Source organism: Acanthisitta chloris, unplaced genomic scaffold, assembly GCF_000695815.1.
Source record: "Acanthisitta chloris isolate BGI_N310 unplaced genomic scaffold, ASM69581v1 scaffold12056, whole genome shotgun sequence".
Classification (NCBI taxonomy): Eukaryota; Metazoa; Chordata; class Aves; order Passeriformes; family Acanthisittidae; genus Acanthisitta; species Acanthisitta chloris.
This window is the reverse complement of record NW_008679807.1, coordinates 22,807-41,089: the sequence shown is the minus strand read 5'-3', so window position 1 is coordinate 41,089 and position 18,283 is coordinate 22,807. Positions and strand designations below refer to the sequence as shown.

Sequence of the window (18,283 nt, the reverse complement as noted above, 5' to 3'; positions counted from 1 at the left end):
TGTGAGGAACAACATCCTAGAGGAGACACCCAATGAATTGCTGAGTGCTTCATGGCTACCCAATCCGCATGGCCAGCGTGGGAAGTGGTCAGACCACCCTGACGGCATCAACAAAGCCATCATGTTTGCTGACATTTCAAGGGAACAGGGAAGGGAACAAAAGCTGGGAACAAAAGCTAGGAACAAAAGTCTTTGATGCAGTTTGGAGCTGCAGTTGGAAGATATGGGCCTGAATCGTAAATGCCAGATCCAAGTGCATTTTTGCTGGGGACAGATTTTCAAACCTCAGTCCAGGTCCCAAAGACGGGGTTTGATTTCCATGGGAAGAAATTTATGATGAAAACTGTGTGCCCTGTGAAATCAAAACGAAATGTAGAGAATGGAAGCCAATGGGTAGTTGAGGAGACGGAGGAAGCCAGTAGACAAGGAATGCAAGAAGTTTGGTATAACTGATCTGGGAAATGACAGGACATCTTTTCCATGAATTCAGCCCTCTCCTCCCACCCCCACCAATCTCCCCTCCTTGAAATGATCAGAAATAATGCAGTTTCTCCCCAGATGGCCTCTTGGTAGCTTCTTTCTATTATTGTGGTATTTAGTTATGAGAGAACCATTCAAGAGGGGAAAAAAAAGGAAAGAATTATAGAAGTGACACCAAGCCACAAAGTGTGGATCTCATTCCAAACGTTCCCAGGATGAGGCTACTGAAGTCTGGTCTTTGGTACAAACTAACTTTTAGGACAAGCAACACAAAAGGTTGCTGCAATAATCTGGTCAGTGATCCCTGACTCAAACCTCCTGAGGTTTTAGTCCATGTGTCCAGGTTCTGGCTAGAAGTAGGGAGGCTCTTTCTGGTTTGGTAGAAGCTTGGAAGGAATTGAACCTCTCCCATAAAAACACTTTTGTGTGAGATTTTCGATTCAACTTTCTGGGTCAGTGATTCTGACTAAACAGTTGCAGTCTCTGTGTGCTTTACCAACTTCTGAATTTTTGGAGGTAAGTCTCTCTTTGCCAGGAGTTCAGATACAGGAAAACTGACTGTTTGGTTTAGTTTAGAATGAGAATCAAAGCCTGGGCTCTAACCTGAGGTCTTCTATTATCTCAGTGCATGCCCTCAGGTTGCCAAATCATTTCTGTTTCTCATTGTTTGCACCTATGGCATGAGAACGATACTTATCCTCTGTTAATTCATGACTCTTTGCCAGGGGCTTAGATTTTTGCTGACAGAAGCAAAGCACATTCTGTGAGACTGTGCTGGGGTTTTATCTTCACAATGGGGGATGTGAGATACAAGCAAGATTTCAAATGAGGGTTTTTTGTGTCCTGAGGGTTGAAAAGAAAACCGTAGGACACTTGCCTACTTTTTCTCTAATTCATTGACAAGAAACACACACAATAGTCTGGGCTTCAGCTTGCAAGCAGCATTGCTGCCATCCTGAGAAGTGTACAGCCAGTCATTGATGATACCACTTGATGTCCATTAGAGCTGGTTCCTGTTTTGCACTGTGCTCCATCTTCCCCTACCGCAAGACCTCCTTTCATCCAGAATTGGAATAAAAAAGTAGAAACTCCCCCTAAATAAAAAGTCTCCAAAGGTTATACCACATTGAAAATACTGATATGGGAGTGAACATATTTAATCTTCTAGAAATAATGTATTTGAGTGTTTCTTTGGTTGAAAAATTGAGCAGAATCCCTGCACGCTGGTGAAACATTTTGATTCTGTGAAATGCACACTTTCCCACTGGAAAATCATTCTGCTGGATGATTTTCAAGTAGCCATTCTTCCCGCATGCTTTAGTACCCAATTTAAACTCCAGCTGCTGGTTGTGGTTGTCCCTTGCTGTAGTGAGTGCTGGCACTATGTGCTTTCCTTTATAATTAACACAGCAAGCTCTTCCAGGAGCTCTCACTGTGGCTTAAAAGGCATCACCTGGTAACGACAGGGGAAGGCTGGCAAGATTGTTTTGCCTTTTTCTCAGTGGCCCAGGCAGGACTGTTCCCTTCAGAGTAATCTCCTGACCGATTTTAAATATCCAGGCAAGTGTGCTTCCCACCTCCTTCCTTGAGAAGGCAATTCTATGTGATATTATGTCTCAGTCTTAGGTTTTTTCCTACCACTCAACCTAAATATCCCCTCATAATTTCATTCTTGCACCTGTAGTTAAAACCCCTTGGTCATGCAGAGCAAACCATTTCCCTTGGTAGTGTTCATACACTGTGCAGACCACTACTGTGCACCTTCATTTCTTTCCTGGTCATTTGGGACAGCTGTGCCTTTTTACCATTACCACCTTGTTCTTCCTTGCTAGCTCGTCTCTGTAGATCATTAGAGTTTTTGCTCCTTTTCTCTTCCTCCTCCCCATATGCAGCATGGTATCCTGTTTTCCTTGTAACTGTAGCCACACTGCAGGGCTGAAAGACTCAAGGATTTTTCCATTAATAATCCCCACGCCCTTTTCCTGGTCAGTACAGTGCTTAAGAGGGATTGAGGTAATTTATTCACGAATAGCAGGCTATACTGAAAGAGAGGGAGAGTGTGATGGGAAAATATGGGCTTGGTGGAGCCTGTTGTGTGCTCCTTCATCAAAGTGCAATTTTGCTCCCAGAGCAGCTTTGAAAATGGGGTCCCATCCTGCAAAGCACTCACAGGTTTTAGCTGGTGCTGCCAGCTGCTCAGCCCCTTCCAGAAGAGCTGCTGGCATTGTGTAGGCTGGAGCTCCCTAAAAAGCTCAGGGAGGTCTCCTCTTCTGGTCCCCCATCCCACTCTCGTGCACAAACAGTGGCACAGCTCCAGCTGAGGTTAGCTATGTGGGGCACACCTTCCATGTCCAGGAATGCTTGCTTCAATGTCAGCACTGCAAATTTCAGCAGCCCTGGCCAACTTCTGCTGTGAGAATGTAGGTGGGCTTTTTTCCTTTGCATCTTACACCCGCACCAGCCGTTAAGATTTTGCAATTGCACCTTGGGAAAGAATTTCTTCTTGTGAGGAAAACTAAGCACTCTCTTGCAGCTCTGCTGGCTCTGCCAGAGTTGGGGCCACATCTGCTGCTGGCTACAGTTGCATACAGCTGGAATAATTTCGTCAGCCTCTGTGGCAATTTATGGCCAGAAATTGGAAGTGTAACCCTTTGGTTAGTTCCTGCAGCAACACAGGAAGGTGAAAGATAGGAAAAGGAGATAATCACATTATAACAATATATTTTACTGAAATATACCTGAAACTCATCCCAGGGGACCATTAGGAGCAGTAGTTGACAGGTCTGCTAAGGGACAGGTCCTGTTCTGGTTATAGCAATAAGGGACCCCTTAGTAAGCCCCCTCCCCACCTGTTTGGCCGTAGTATAGATGTGGTATGGAAAATTCTGGGGGAGTCTATTTCCCCATCATGGGAAACCTCTGATCGCAGGGGAATATGTCATAAGGCAACTCAACTCCTTGCCCTGTGCAGGAAGCCATGGCACCCTTGTAGCTGAAATACTGTGGAGGGCAGGCAGCACCTGTGCTCTTCACCCTCTGCCCTGATGTGTGTCACCACCACAATGGAGTCATATGTTTCTGGGCTGTTTCTTACACTGTGCAGCAAACTGTTAACTTCTTGGTGGGAGCTGAGACAAGCCTATCAGCTTCTCTGATGGGACAAATGAAAACCTTGAGTGCCATGGGCTGGAGGTGGTCTGAAATGGTGACTGGTTAGGTTTTCTCTTCTCTGCTGTGGTGGGGGCTCACACAATGGCAGTCTGCAGAGCTGAAGTGATTCAGCTTGGTGCAAACTGTATTTTGCAATCGTCGCCCAAAACAGTGCTGGCAGTGGTAGTTATTCCTCCATTTGAGAGAATAAAAATGAAGGCACTAGTCTGGTGTAAAGGTCTTGGCATTTCCCACAGCTTATGACAGCACTGTTGGAGCACAGGGGCTGTGGCTGTAGCTTTTCTTTTGTGAGCTTACATTCCTTAGCAGTGGGAAATCGGCAGCTATAATTAGTCTCTGATGTTGTCTGCTAATAAGTGATTTTCTGGTACTTGCAAATACTGGCATCCCTGAGACATAACTCTATTGTTTTGACCTCTTATCTCTTCTCTCTCCTTCTCATTGAGAGGGGCCCCAGATGTTCTCCAAGGCTGCTAGGAAAAAAACCCACCCACTCCTGGTCCTCCCTATTACATCCCTTTCTCCACTACCTTTTTTTTAAATTTTTTTATCCTCCAGACACTGTGTAGAGAAATGGCTCCTGTTAGTCCTCATGGAAAAGGACACAGATGCTGTCAGGAAGCCCATTTGCTTTGGGAGGAAGAAGGGCCTGACATCAACAGGAAGCACTGTGCAGCAGAGCTGCTCCTGCTTCCAAGAGAGGGGGGCCTTGAAAACAATGTCAGCTCGAGGTTTAGGGCTTGCTGGCAGGAAACGCATGCCTGCTGGTGTTTGCTGTGCAGAGGAAATGATAAGCACTACCTGGCCTGACTTGGAGCAGAGATAGCATGGTGAAAAAAAAAAGCGGGGGGGGTGGTGGGAGTGGGAAGGTTGTTTTTCTTCATACAAGTTTGTAGCCTGCCCTTTGCCGAATGGAAAACAAAATAAAGAGTGAAATATGGAATATATCAGGAATCTGTTGGGGGGCTTGGAAACTGAGGAGCACAATTGTGAAGTGATTTGAGTTTAGTACTTTAGTAACAGCTTGATTTTGCTTTTTTTTTTTAAATTGTTGGCACCGAGAACGACCCTCAGCTTGATAACCCCTGGCATACATATTTATTGAGAGGTGAAGGGAGGGATAAGCTTGTACCCCATGTAGAACTGGGGGGATTTTCTGTGGAGAAGGAAAGACATGGGGACAACTGCTTCCACTGGGGGCAGAAGGGCCTTGGGAATACAAAGAAGAGTAGTGTATACTTCTGACTTGTCTCTACTAGGTGAGGGTATAGAAGGCTTTTGGGGAATAAGAAGATACTATTGTGCTGAATTCAGTTTTGTTTCTTTTCCCCTTTTATTAGGGTCTGTAAAAAACATATTGTGCCTCCTTTCATCACAGACCTGATAGAACTAGTTTCTGTGTCTGATACCCTTACCCCTCCAGCAGGCAGTTGAAGAGATAAGAGTCCCTGCAGCTCAGCCTTGGAGAAAGTATTCTGTGTGCTCTGGGTGCCTCTCGGCAGCTGTGTGCCGACATGCTGAGGTGGAGGAAGACACAAACAACATGGCAGGAAATATTTTCTTCTAAACAATACCAGCCCAGCATCAACCTTTAGAAGGCTGGGAGGCACTGTGACACCATTTGCAAATGCTGTTCTGCCTCCTCTGCTGTCCTTGTTGATTGTCTCAGGCTCTGGACAGTGAGCAAGCTGCCCTCTTGCAACACATGTGAAGTGCTGATGTGCCACAAGGCTGGCAGACAGAGCAGTGCTGTGCTCCCTGCTGCTTCTGAAAGTAGCCCTGAAGGAGCAGCACCACATCCAGATGTTGGAGCCAGGCTGTTCAGCAGTTGCTTTGAGAGCTCTTTACCATCTCTGGTGTATGGAAAGGAAAATACAATCCCTGCGATCAAGGCTGTAAGAGTACACTTTAGAGTACCACAGCCTCTGGAGATGAAAAGGTGTAAGTAAAATGACCCATATCCCATGGGCTGCCCTTCTTAACTAAGCTGCTGAGTGAAACCAATCCATTGAGACTGGTTCAAATTTGCTGATGTGGAAGTTCATGCATGCTTGAGGCACATACCCCCAAACCAACAGCTTTCCTTGGCTGACAGTAAGTACTTCACCCAGAAAGGCCTTCAGCACAGTAGCAACAAGCAGGAAAATCCACTAGCTTAATGCCCTTTGCCTTTGACAGGAGGGCATGGAAACTGTCTGTGGCAATGGCTTATTCTATGGTTGGCTGAGCAAGTTTCAGCAAGCAAGAGCACAAGCACATAATGATGTATCCCCCAGAACTATGACATCAGCCTAGCAAGACTTTTGCATCTTTTGACTCTGTTAGGCTTTGATTGACACCTTATTAAAAATCAGCTGTTTCTCTAAGAAGAACTTCCTGGTAATGCACATGAAACCTCTCTCTCTCTCACACACACACATAGATATATATATATATATATATACACATAAATGAATACAGTTGTATATGTAAAGATCCATGCATATATGAATGTGTATGCACACAAACATATATGCTGATATATACATAGATATACATTTGTTTATGTATAGAGTTATGTGTGTCTGATCATGTGCTGCTTCTGGCAAGTTTCTCCATGCTTCTCAGACACAGAAACTGAGTCCACAGGCTGTGGTGATCATATACTGTGGGTACTACTTAGGATGGGTAGAACAGCACCTTGTTTCACCAGAAAAACATCAGCAATCTGAGTCACTCATGGCTTAATCCTCTTCAAATAAAGGCTGACCTGTTTTCAGCCTCCTCAGAGCAGGGCTGGGAGAAGCATTTGTAGGTGACCTTCCACTGCCAGCAGAAGTCTTAATTCTTCACTCTGTGTTGAAACTCACACCATCATTTCATGCTCCTGTAAAGCTGGTGAAAATGCTTCTATCATTCCTATACCTCTTTTGCTAGTATTTGCATGCCACAGTAGAAGGTAAGAGGGTGTAGAACAAACTGATTTTTTTTGTCTTGTGGAAAATACTGCTGAATTCAATGGGATTTTTTTGTATAAGTAAGTTTCGTTCTTTGGGTCAGGCCCAGGCAACCTTACAATAAAAACACTCAGTCTAAATATATGCTCAGCAACTGAACAAAGATGGAATGGATTTGGTGCTGTTGGCTTCAGATTATAATGACTGATTATTGCTAGTGCCTTTGCATGTTTGTTTTCAATCAGATTGACATCATAAAGCCTTATTTACTTTTTCTCAAAAGTCTGTTTTCATTTGCCTTTCACTTCTCATTTGCAGCCGTTATGGGTTTGCATTTAGGCTCCTCATCTATCTGTCTGTGATATATAATGATCCTCAGCGATTTTCCTGCTCTTTGCCCTAAATTGTTGACTATCTGTAAAACAGCCCATTTGGAATAACCTCTGGAAATTGCTGTACCACTCTTCACTAGGAGAGCCCTAGAGGCAAGATCAGTGAGAAGCCTGAGTGAAAGAACATTGCTGCATAATCTAGTGTCAGAATGCATCAGTCTATCAGTGTGACAGAGGGCAAAATAAAAAGAAGAGAGAAGATATAAATATGTGCTATGAGATTCAGCCGCGCAGTTTTTCATCCATATGGGAGCTTTGTCCAGGAACAGATTCTCTGTTATTTTGTACTTTGCTACCAAACAATAACCTGGGCTCTCAGTGGGGTGATGGGCCCCTGTTTTCCCTTTCAAACACCTGAGCTCATTGGCACTGCCATTCTGTGTTAGCTGGCACAGTTGCATGTGTTCCTTAAAGCTTGGATGTGGCTGTCATGTACGCTTGTAAATAGCTTGCTATGAGGCAAGTATGGAAGGAGAACCATGAGTGCTGATGGACCTCCATCCTATCCATGCATGTTTGAAGGAGCAACAGAAATTTCCTGGGAGAGAATGGCAGAGAGAACTGCAGAGCAGCTGACTTTGCTGCAGGTGCGTTCCTTGTTTCACCCTGTCTCTTCACCTCCTTCCTGAAGCCTTCCAAGAGTATATATATGTGAATTAGTTGCTCTGTCACCACCATACCATCACTATCAAAGTGGACTAAGGATCTGTCTAACAGTGAGATATCATGACAGAGCAGCACAGAAACTACAGACAGAATCTATATCCTCTAGAGATTGTTGTAGATTTCAGTCTATGGAGGTGGTATTTGTGAATGGCACAGTACAAGGGACTTCAAAACTGTTTAACTAGTAGCTGGTATTTTTCAGGTGCATAGAATCATAGAATCAACCGAGTTGGAAGAGACCTCAAAGATCATTGAGTCCAACCCTAAAAGATATAAGCACCCTGAAATTCTTTCTAACAGCCACAAACATCTTCCTTATGAAGAGAAATGTGAAATCCCTATTGCCTGGCACACTCGAGTCCAAATTGAAAAGGAATAAGGGACAAACTAACACTGATAGCCAGGTAGGGAGTATGCATTGATCCCTCTGAATTGCATTTCTCCAGATTCTGGGATCCTAAAAATCTCATGTAAGAATCCCCATGTGTCAAGGGAGACTATACCCTTGGTTTCTACACCCTTTAGGCAGCCAAGAAACGAGTTTAATAGCTTACAAGTTGCCTCCAGAGTAATTTTAGGACTGTAAGAAACTGAGCAATTCTGTATCAGCTCACAGGCCTAGGTAAAAGATAGAGACTGTGCTTGTTTTCTAACTTGCTTCCAAAGTCCTTGTAAATGAAAACACGTAGGTCAAAATTGGTTGAGAGGAGGAGAAAACTTATGAAGTTCATATATTTTCCTCAGTTCGTTGCCAGCAGTTAAGCAGGTTAGCATGGCTTACATTGGTGTCCATGTTTAAGAAGAGAGCGGAAGAAGGAAGGAAAACATGACATAGAAAACATGACACCTGTAGTCCAAACGTTTATTTACTGATCTGGATGAAAGACAGCAGACAGCTTCAGATGAAGTCTACATGACTGGCTGTCCATCCCAGCATCCAGCACTTACGTGCACTCTTCCCTTGCAGGCTGCTTCTCTCAGCTCCCTTGAGCTGCAGCATTGGCATCGCCCCGCTCACTCCTGCAATCCATCAGCTGATGCAGCCTTTGGATTTCTTAGTGGTTTTACTATGTGTCATCAGAATCAAGGTTAATGGCAGAATTCCTGTCTTACAGCCTGCTTATCCTCACAGTATGTAGACATTTACTAAGATGGAGGTCATTCATTACATGCAGCTTCAAAACTGTTCCGATATTTTCTATCTTTACACCCAAGACCCTTTTCTGAGACAGCATAAATTGCCCTGTTACTCTTACCTCCAGAATTATTTTCCCCCCATTGCTTGTGTTGTGGTGAACAAAACACTGAACAGTATCCACCATAATCTGCTGTGGACCAGAGTTCTTAGCATTCAAATGGTTAGCTGGGGATGTGCACAGCTCATTGACATGCCCTGCAGAAATGAAGCCACTGTTTTCCAAGCTGGTTGTACCACGGAGACATAAAAGTTAGGAGTGGAGATATCCTGTTCGGTTATCTGGTCTTTTTTTTGCAGGAAACTCACAGCAGGATGTTTTCCTAACAAAACTATTCTAGTATTTAGTACAACCTCTTTCAAAAGTGCCTGCGTGACAGAATTTGCCAGCTATGTCAAGGTAAAGTCACATTTCAGAGGGGCACAGTGACCACTGGGGCTGAGAGTCAGCGTTCAATGTCTGTTTCTGCAATGCTTTCTCTCCCGCTTTCTTTGATGTGTGTTGTCTCTGAGCTGGCCAGGTCTGCCACGGGCTCTTTCATTTCTGTGTGGATCATCACAGTTATCAGATCTGCTCTGCAAAAGCAGGTGTTCCTACACGTTTTATTTAGATATGTCAGATGTAAGCTGGGTGTAATATCAATGGGAAAAAAACCCTTGATAGTGGCTGTGTTGAAATGCATTTGCTTGAAATCAGAATGCCACATCCCAAACAGCACTCAGTGCTTCCACTTCCCATGCAGGCCATGGCAGGTGATGGCTCACAGCATCTGACAGATTTGAGATCTGTATTTCCTATGTTTTTGCCCACCAGAATCACAACTGTGTACAGGACTGTGCTTTCATCTCAGGGAATGGCACTGTTGTGCTAACCTTTGTGACATTGCAGGGACATTTCCCATAGAAGCAGGGGGGGGAAAGAATTCAAAGCATGTGACAACCAGTGAATCAGTTGTGCTGTCCATGTGGGCAGGATCACCTTGGTGCCAGCCATTCATGTTTTTTAACAGTGTTTATGGCAGCTACCAAGAAAAAGACAAGGTGGACTCTAACAAGTTGGTTTGTTTTTAAGCCTGTTTGGTGGTGTTTAGCTATCTCATGCTATTTAAATACAGGTGTGTGTATGCATCGAGGGGTTGTGGCAGCTCAGCACTGACCGCAGAATTCAACACTGGAATTTGATGTTGAGGCAATTTATTTTTTTTTACATTCTGTAAAATGAATTTAGTGCTGGTGAAAAGCATGCATAGACATCCTGGAGTCTGAAGCCCTCTCTTTGTCTTGTAGCAGTTATGTCCATATGGGGCAAACCATCCCCTTCCCCAGCTCTGCCAACTTCATGTCTGAGCAGGAGAGACCCTCTGAAGGGATTTTGGATGATGTGGACCTTTCCATCCCTGGCTGCCATGGAAAAGGAGAAAGTGGAAGGCAATGATACCTGGGGGCAAGGCAGGATTTATCCTTAGCTGCCACTGGTCAGAGCTATGGATGATCGTGAATCTGGAATCATGACTGATGTGGTGGACCAGGGCTCAGGCAAGCTGCAGGGAGAAGAGCACAGTTTGATCTGCCCTGGAATATGTTTCTTAGTCAACCTTAAGCCTAATGAAAATCCAAGGTCAGCAAAAAAAGAAAAAAATAATCTAGTGAATCAGCATTAAAACTCGTGATTTACTGTCGAAAGTCAGGAAATGCAGAAAAATGTCATATCAGAGATACTGACTCAAGTATGTTGCCATTTGTACAATGCTGTTCCTTTCCTGTGATTAGGAGGCCAATTTAATATATTCGTTTGTTCTGTTATTTTTGTTTGTACAAAACAAGAACTCTTTCTTAGCACAGGCTTAAACACACACTTTTTAGAAGGAAGTATTTCCTACTTTAGTCATTTAAATTGAAACAAGAGACTATTTTGACCTTTATTGTCATGCTATTGACATAGCATGCTAGGAAGCATGAACTGCTATTGAGAGCAATTGAAGACAATTTAAAAAATGCTTTTATATAACAAAACCAAAATGTTGAAACAAAAATTCCCACACCTTTTTTTTCTTTTTTAAAATGATGCAGGATTCATTTTGGGGAGAAACTAAAAAAGAACCCTAAACTATTTCCTGCAAGTCAAACATCAAAAAGTTGGTGTTCCAGGTGAAATGAAAGGTCTGCATTTATCCTCCTGCTCCTTGAACTAAAATGAAAATAAAATTAGAGAGGACATAAAACCTCCTCCATGTGGTGGAAACCAGGTATCAAGGAGGTCCTGAGTATCTCTGTCTCTAATGTTTATCCTTACAAGAAACTAACCGAGGGATAAAGTAAAAAATGAAGCCTGCTGCTATTCAGTCCAGTTCAGTGCAGTGTACCCTGAACACATGACCCAGTAAGACAGTAAGATCACTTACTGGACAGTATTCACACTGACTGGTTAGTGTGTCTGACTTCCTCATCCCAGAGGCCCTTCCATAGCCCATGAAAACTCAGAGGTTCTTTTAGAAGGTAGTTCTGAAGGTCACAGGGCATTGTCTGCATTTCCTGATAGACCAGGGTCTTTCTTGATCTTTGCTGGCTTTGGTGGATGGCCAGGAGACTGCCCTCCCACTAGTCATTAGACTGGTCTCCCTCAATCACTCAGGGGATAACTGAGTGATCAATGTGATGACTGATCACTGGTCACTCCCTCTTTTTGTAGTGTCCTCTCCTACTTGGCCTGCTTGATGATTTAGATAGGTACATGCTTAAAGGTCTCCCCAGCTTAGGTTCAAACTGTTGTCTAGTCCCTGATGAAACCTTTGTCAGGCAGGCAAAGAATCATGGAATGCTAAGGGGCTGGAATAGAACTTATAGATCATCTAGTCCCAACCCCTCCTGTCATGGGCAAGGACACCTCCCACTAGATCAGGTTGCTCAAGGCTTTATCCAACCTGCCTTTGAACACTGCCAGAGTTGGGGCATCTACCACCTCCCTGGACAATGTGTGCCAGTGTCTCACTACCCTCGCAGTGAAAAACTTTTTCCTGATACTATCAGAATGAGCACCTTGCTTGCTGGTGGGGAGGTTTGGTGGGTGGCAGTAGCCACCCATGGCTGGGAAGGGACAAGAAAAGGGAAAGGCCCCCTCCATACCAGCAATGCTGGGAGGCAAGTTCAGCACCCATTGCTGGCACTGGTAGCCAGAGGGATCAGAAGGGCAGGAAGATGTGGTACCTGACGTAGCAGGACTAGCAGATGTAAAGGAGGTGGCACGAGCTGTGGTCTTGGAAAACACCCTGGTGAAGGTGAATGTCTACGTACAGTAAACTCAGAGATGATATCCAGTGAGAGTGGAACGAGTTACTGCGACAGCCCTTCTGGTTTATTTTTGTCTAGGGGAAGAGCAGTATTGTCTTTTGTGTGCAGTATGTTTATAACTCAATTTCCCCTCTGACTGATGCCTTGCTCCATGCTCTCTTCTCCTCCTCCATCTGGTTTCTATTGTAGTTTGAAATGAGGACAGTTTGGCTGTCTGGCAGAACAAGCAGGGTCTGTGTGACACCAGCTGCCTCTTCCAACTTCTAAGCCTCCAGCACAGATTTAATTATAGAAGTGTCAAGATTGGACACCCCCCACCCACTCCTTTCTGTGCCTGCACGCACAGCCCCTGCTACAAATCCCCATCCATGTCTGATCTTCCTTTGGGAGAGACCCAGCTCCGTGATTTACGTGCACCCTGTAATGCCAATAGAGTCCCATTGTAAAGCACATGCTAGAGTCTGTACCTCCCCACATTCAGGGTTGATCACAGCCTTGGTTCATCAGAAGCCATGTCTGAAATAATCAAACCACCTCAGAAATGCCTGGAAGTGGGAGAGAGCTGCTCACTGCTGCTCTAACCTCACCTCCCCCAAGTGCCCAAAAGACTCAGCTTTGTAGGAGATCAGAGCTGCTTAGGAATGTCAGAGCTGCAGGTTCTGCACAAAGAAAACATTTATTGTGCTCCAGTTTCATACAAGTGCTGCATTTAGGGACTTGATTTGCATGAATTTGGTGCAGTCCCTTCACCTCCAGGGATCTGAGGTCAAAGTCTGTAATTTGCAGTTGCAAGTGAAAAGTGTCCTATGTGGGATTATTTTTGATATTATAAAACCACTACAAATTTTGGCACAGCTGGCTGTTTCTCTTCTTAAGAAATAAAAACCTGGTATGGCAAGGAAAACTTGTACGTGGTGTGTGAAGGGCACTGGCACAGATATGTGAGAAGCCCAGGGTTGGAAAAGCAAGGAAGAGTGCAGGGCTGCAGTAAAAAATACTGTCAGAGCTTGGTACATATTGCCTATCTGCAGTCTATAGGTAATCTCTACTGTGGAGTCTTCGCCTACTTTTAAAAATGGGTTGAATTTTATACATTTGCTAGAGATTATTTCCCTCAGGTCCCTGTTTTTGCTTACCAGTCCCCAACAGATGGATCTAGCCTTCTCTGGTTTGTGTATAGGAGGTTTGCTTATGTGCCTGAGGCCTCTTGACCTAATTTATCCAAAGGAAACTTCAAACTCAGTTAAAAATATGGTGTGATTTAATAGGTCTTACTTTCAAGAGGTCAAATTCATCACAACAAATATCAGTATATGCATTTTTAGTTGGTGTTGTTATTCTTAATGCTGAGGTTTCAGAAAGTATCTAATAAAGGATGCTTTGTGCATGGACCCCAATTTTGTGGCAGCTAGGCACCATCATAGAATCACAGAATCAACCAGGTTGGAAGAGACCTCAAAGATCATCGAGTCCAACCCTACCATCGTTACTAGATCATGGCACGAAGTGCCACATCCAGTCTTGTCTTGTAAACCTCCAGTGGTTGGAGGGCAGCCCACTGGAATGGGTTGCCCGTGGAGGTGGTGAATCCACCACCTCCCTGGGCAGCCCATTCCAATGTCTGATCACTCTCTCTGTAAAAAATCTCTTCCTAATATCCAACCTAAACCTCCCCTGGCAGACCTTGAGTCTGTGCCCTCTTGTCCTACTGCTGGTTGCCTGGGAGAAGAGACCAATCCACACCTGACTCCAGCCTCCTTTCAGGGAGTTGTAGAGTGTGATAAGGTCTCCCCTGAGCCTCCTCTTCTCCAGGCTAAACAACCCCAGCTCCCTCAGCCTCTCTTCATAGCACTTGTGCTTGAGTCCCTTTACCAGCCTCGTTGCTCTTCTCTGGACCTGCTCCAGCACCTCAATATCCTTCCTGAACTGAGGGACCCAGAACTGCACACAGTACTCAAGGTGTGGCCTCACCAGCGCAGAGTACACGGGCAGAATCACCTCCCTGGTCCTGCTGACCACACTGTTCCTGATACAATATGAAGCTCATCTATGTGAAAGACTGTTTAACTTTTAAATAAACCTTGCCATGTAGATATCCTGATCAAATATATGTTCTGTTCAATTAATTCTTTTTTCAGGTTGCATGGAGTACAGTGGTTTCCATTCTCCTACCCAAACAGATATGAGGTGAACATGGATCTGGCTACCCTTCATTTTTGCTGACTAGATTACATTTATTCCAAGAGACCCCCTACCAAGAAGGAAGTCTTAATATGCCATGTATGCATAGCTCCTGCCATAAAGGTGTTACGGCTTGACCAGCCAGAAATGGAGATGAGGCCTGAAGTAGTATCTTTCCCTTTTTTCATTTTTAGCATGCTCATCATCATATGATCTGAGTTCCCTACTGCAGTTCCAGATAATGAGGGCTTACTCAGAAATAGGAAGGTCCTATTTCTTGATGTGTCACTTGGGCTTTTTTTGGCAGGATATTAAGAAAATTTTGTACTTCTTTTTTTGCTCTGTCTCCTTCCATGCCATTTAGTCCTCATAGGAAGCAGGTGTTGCAGGCACTGAAAGGAATGCTTCTCGTGTTCCTTCTGGAAGGTACTGATGTGACCTCTTCTCAAAAGTCCTTGAGGAGAGAATACTATAGCTGTGTGCCTGTTGTGGATGAAGCTTTGACTCTGTATGCTTCTCCTGTTCTCTTGGTGTTTTCATGATTTCCCCTGAACATTGTTGTAGTAGGCTAGGGCCTCTGCCAGGAGCTTCACTGTTAGTCTTTGCCTAACAACTTGAGGGTCTTAAAAGTCAGCACACAGGCTTTGAGTGTGACACAGCATAACTAATAACTGCATTATGAATTCCTGCTCAAAAAAAATCAAGTCACATTTTCCTTGTTGTTTTGGAAAGGCTCCTTTGACTGCAGAGCATTAGTTGGTTTGGACCATTCAGGTTTCCAACCCTGGAACTTTTTTTTTCCTGCATTGGGTTTGGCCAAAAGAGAAGAGAAGGGACGCACAAAAGGACCTTTATACCTCCCTTGGTAAGAGTCAGGAGGAAGAAGGGTAGCACTTCCCTGACCAGCTGGGCTCAGTAGTAGTGTGTCACTGAGGTAGGCACCAGCTTGAGAGACCTTCTCATGAGTCTGTGCCCTAGGATGGTAGATAGGGACAGGTCCACCCATGCTCTGGGCTCAGTGGCTACCATGAGAAATACAATAATGTCCTAGCTGCTTTTTCAGGCTCTCATTGGATGCCATCTGATAAATCACATGTTAACATGTCATTATCATCCTGAACTTTGAGCTGAAGAACTCAGGGAAGGTCCAGCCTCAGGCATTGTCTCTGTCCTGTCACAAAGATGCAGTAAATGCTATGCCTGGATTTACAGGCAAATCTATGGCTTTTCAAATGTGCAGTGCAGCAGAGTCAGCATTACAGCAAGGAACTTAAAACTTCTGCATTTACTGACTTTTGTGCTTATGGCTGTGTGAAGCAGTGCATTAAATACACAGTAGTTTCTAGCACCAAATAAGGAAGGGCTCTCTTACTGTTATTGTTATAGTTAGGGTTGTTATAGTAGTGGGGACAGGGAGGCTTGGTCTGACCAAGAGAATGGGGGTTCTTATACCTATATAAATGGGGAAAAAATAAACATATACTTATTCCAGCTCTGGATGTAAATGTTGTGCCTCAGGCTCCTCTCTGCTTTAAGACTGGTTAAGTCTTTGTCTAGTTTTGTTGATGGAGTTCTTTTGAAGCCAATGACAGATTTTGTCAGTGTGCAGATCTAGTCAATATTTGAACTTTATACCCCCTCTGTGGGAGTTTATGAGCACTAAACTGTGGATATGTAGGCTTATATGGAAGTGTGAATGCTTCTCTGACTTTTATCCAAGCCTATCAGACCTTTTGGCACAATTCAATGAGGCTACAGCTTTATATTGGGGAGGGGGGAATTTCTCAGAACCTCATGCTTTACCTCATGCTTTCAATTAGAATGAAATGGCTTAGGTTTTGTTGGCTGCTGCTTCTTTTTTTTTTTTTTTAAGACAAGAAAAAGGAAGAGAGAAACCCTACCTTTCTTCCCGTAATGTTTCTGTGACTTCAGAGTCTGTCATTGCCACATGTCAATGAGCATGGCATGGCATAACCATAGCATATCCTCATGGCCACTTTGCAATGTTTATTTTTGGTTTGCTCTGTATTTCTCCCATTGCTGTACCCTTCCCTACATCTGCAGGGAGCCTTTGCTGTTTTTTTTCATGAAACTGTCTCCTCGGTGGTGGCTTGTGGAAGCTGTTGGTGTGTATTCATTGGGCATCTTGCCTTGCTTTCCTCTCCTAGTCCCCTACGTGCTGAAGAGCTGTGCAGAGTTCATTGAGACCCATGGCATTGTGGATGGGATCTACCGCCTCTCAGGAGTGACATCCAACATACAAAAGTTGAGGTAAGGGCAACTTGTTTAAGTGTCAGAGGGATTCAGTCATGTTTCTCAGTACCTTTTTGGTGTTAGCCCCTCAGACACAGACTGTGGCCAACAGAGCTCTACACTGATGCAGAAGATAAACTGTCTCTGGATTTGGTACCAGGGAAATACAATATTTAAGGGATTAGCCCGTGACAATGAAAAAACTATCTCCCTCTGCATCTATTAATGAGAAACTCATGGAGGGTCTCACCACAAATGCTGAGTTGTTCTAGGTCACTTTGAGACAAAGAAATCTCTTTATATCGGTTTGGGGTCCACTTGTGGGACTGCGTAAGGAACAGTGGAGACTAGTTGAAACCTCAAGGCCTGAACCCAAGAGAAAATCTGTGCCAGCTTGCAGAGACACCTGTGCTTCCCAGTTTGTTTTCCTCTAGCTGTAAAAGAGTACTTAGGGTGGAGTACTGGTCTGGTACAGCTCTTATTCACCTACATTGTTATGTTCTCATATTGTTTCAGACAAGAGTTTGTTTCTGACCAATGCCCGGATCTGACACGGGAAGTTTACCTCCAGGACATCCACTGTGTGGGATCACTCTGCAAGCTGTACTTCAGGGAGCTGCCCAACCCTCTCCTCACTTATGAGCTCTACAAGAAATTCACGGTGAGACCCTTTGCTTTTCTTGTTCCTCTCCAGCAGTGTGGATGTGCTGCAGATTCCTCCATGACAGCTGTTTGGGATTCACTCCAATGTCTTGACTTCTGGTGCATCTCTCCATATAAACATTTCTCGGTGCTCTTCCCTTCTCATCTTGTGGTGTGTCCTTGTTTCTTTTCACCATTTCATGTTTGTTTCTCTCAGTTTGTCTGCTGTTTCCTCCCCTTTGTCTTGCTGATTTTTTCACTGCATTGCTTCCCTGCTGCCTCTCTTTCTCCCCACGTTTGTCTTGCTGATTTTTTCACTGCATTCACATGCTCCTCCTCCCAGAATTACTAATTCTCTTTTTTTTTTTTCCTCATTACTGTCCATCACTAAGAGTCACCTGGGTTACCTTGGGCTTGTGATCATAATCACCAGGGTGCAGTTTCCTCATCCTTGTCCCTTCAGCTGTCCCTGGCACCTGCACAAACTGATTGCCCAGCCCATGTGTAAAGCATCAAGTTTTCTGCAACTGTAGTGTTTTGCACACAGTTTGTAGGAGTGCAAATGATGACAGAGCTTATGCCAGCTATGGAGTATCAGGTCATAATGATCATGTCATAAATAAAAATGGTAGAGGAAAGTGGCAAGTGGCCAAGCAGAAATCTCTAACTTTGTTTAAAGAGATTATAATTCAAAGAGTAGTTCGTTGATTCTGCAAAACAGCCATAGATTATACATGAATACAGTTGGAGCCTAGGAGCAGACTGTGGGGGAGCAGAAAAATAACACTACAAAGCCTGAAGTTTTAAGAGAGTTGGCTAATTTTGATGACAGATAATATTTTATTAAAAGGTGGTGCAGCAAGCTATGTTTGTTGTTAAAGTTGCCTGCTTCTTAGTGCTCTAAATCCACTTCCATTTTTTTATGACTCCAACAAATTTAAGTCTCATCATTGAGGCTGAAATTTTACTTGCCAAAGGTATGCATTTTCAGCTAAAAGAATTCACCAGCTTCTTAAGATAACTGGGGTGGGGGGATGGGAAAGATTGTTTTCTCAGCGTTAGAAACATCCGTCCTTTGT

General features: G+C 44.1%; 1 protein-coding gene across 1 annotated transcript in view; it reads left to right on the top strand.

Moving 5' to 3' along the window:
- ARHGAP31 (Rho GTPase activating protein 31) overlaps positions 1-18,283 on the top strand; it is a 59,104-nt gene that overhangs the window by 22,353 nt on the left and 18,468 nt on the right. Inside the window, 2 exon segments of the mRNA XM_009077465.1 lie at positions 16,478-16,580; positions 17,079-17,223. Of these exon segments, the coding sequence (XP_009075713.1) occupies positions 16,478-16,580; positions 17,079-17,223 (248 nt within the window).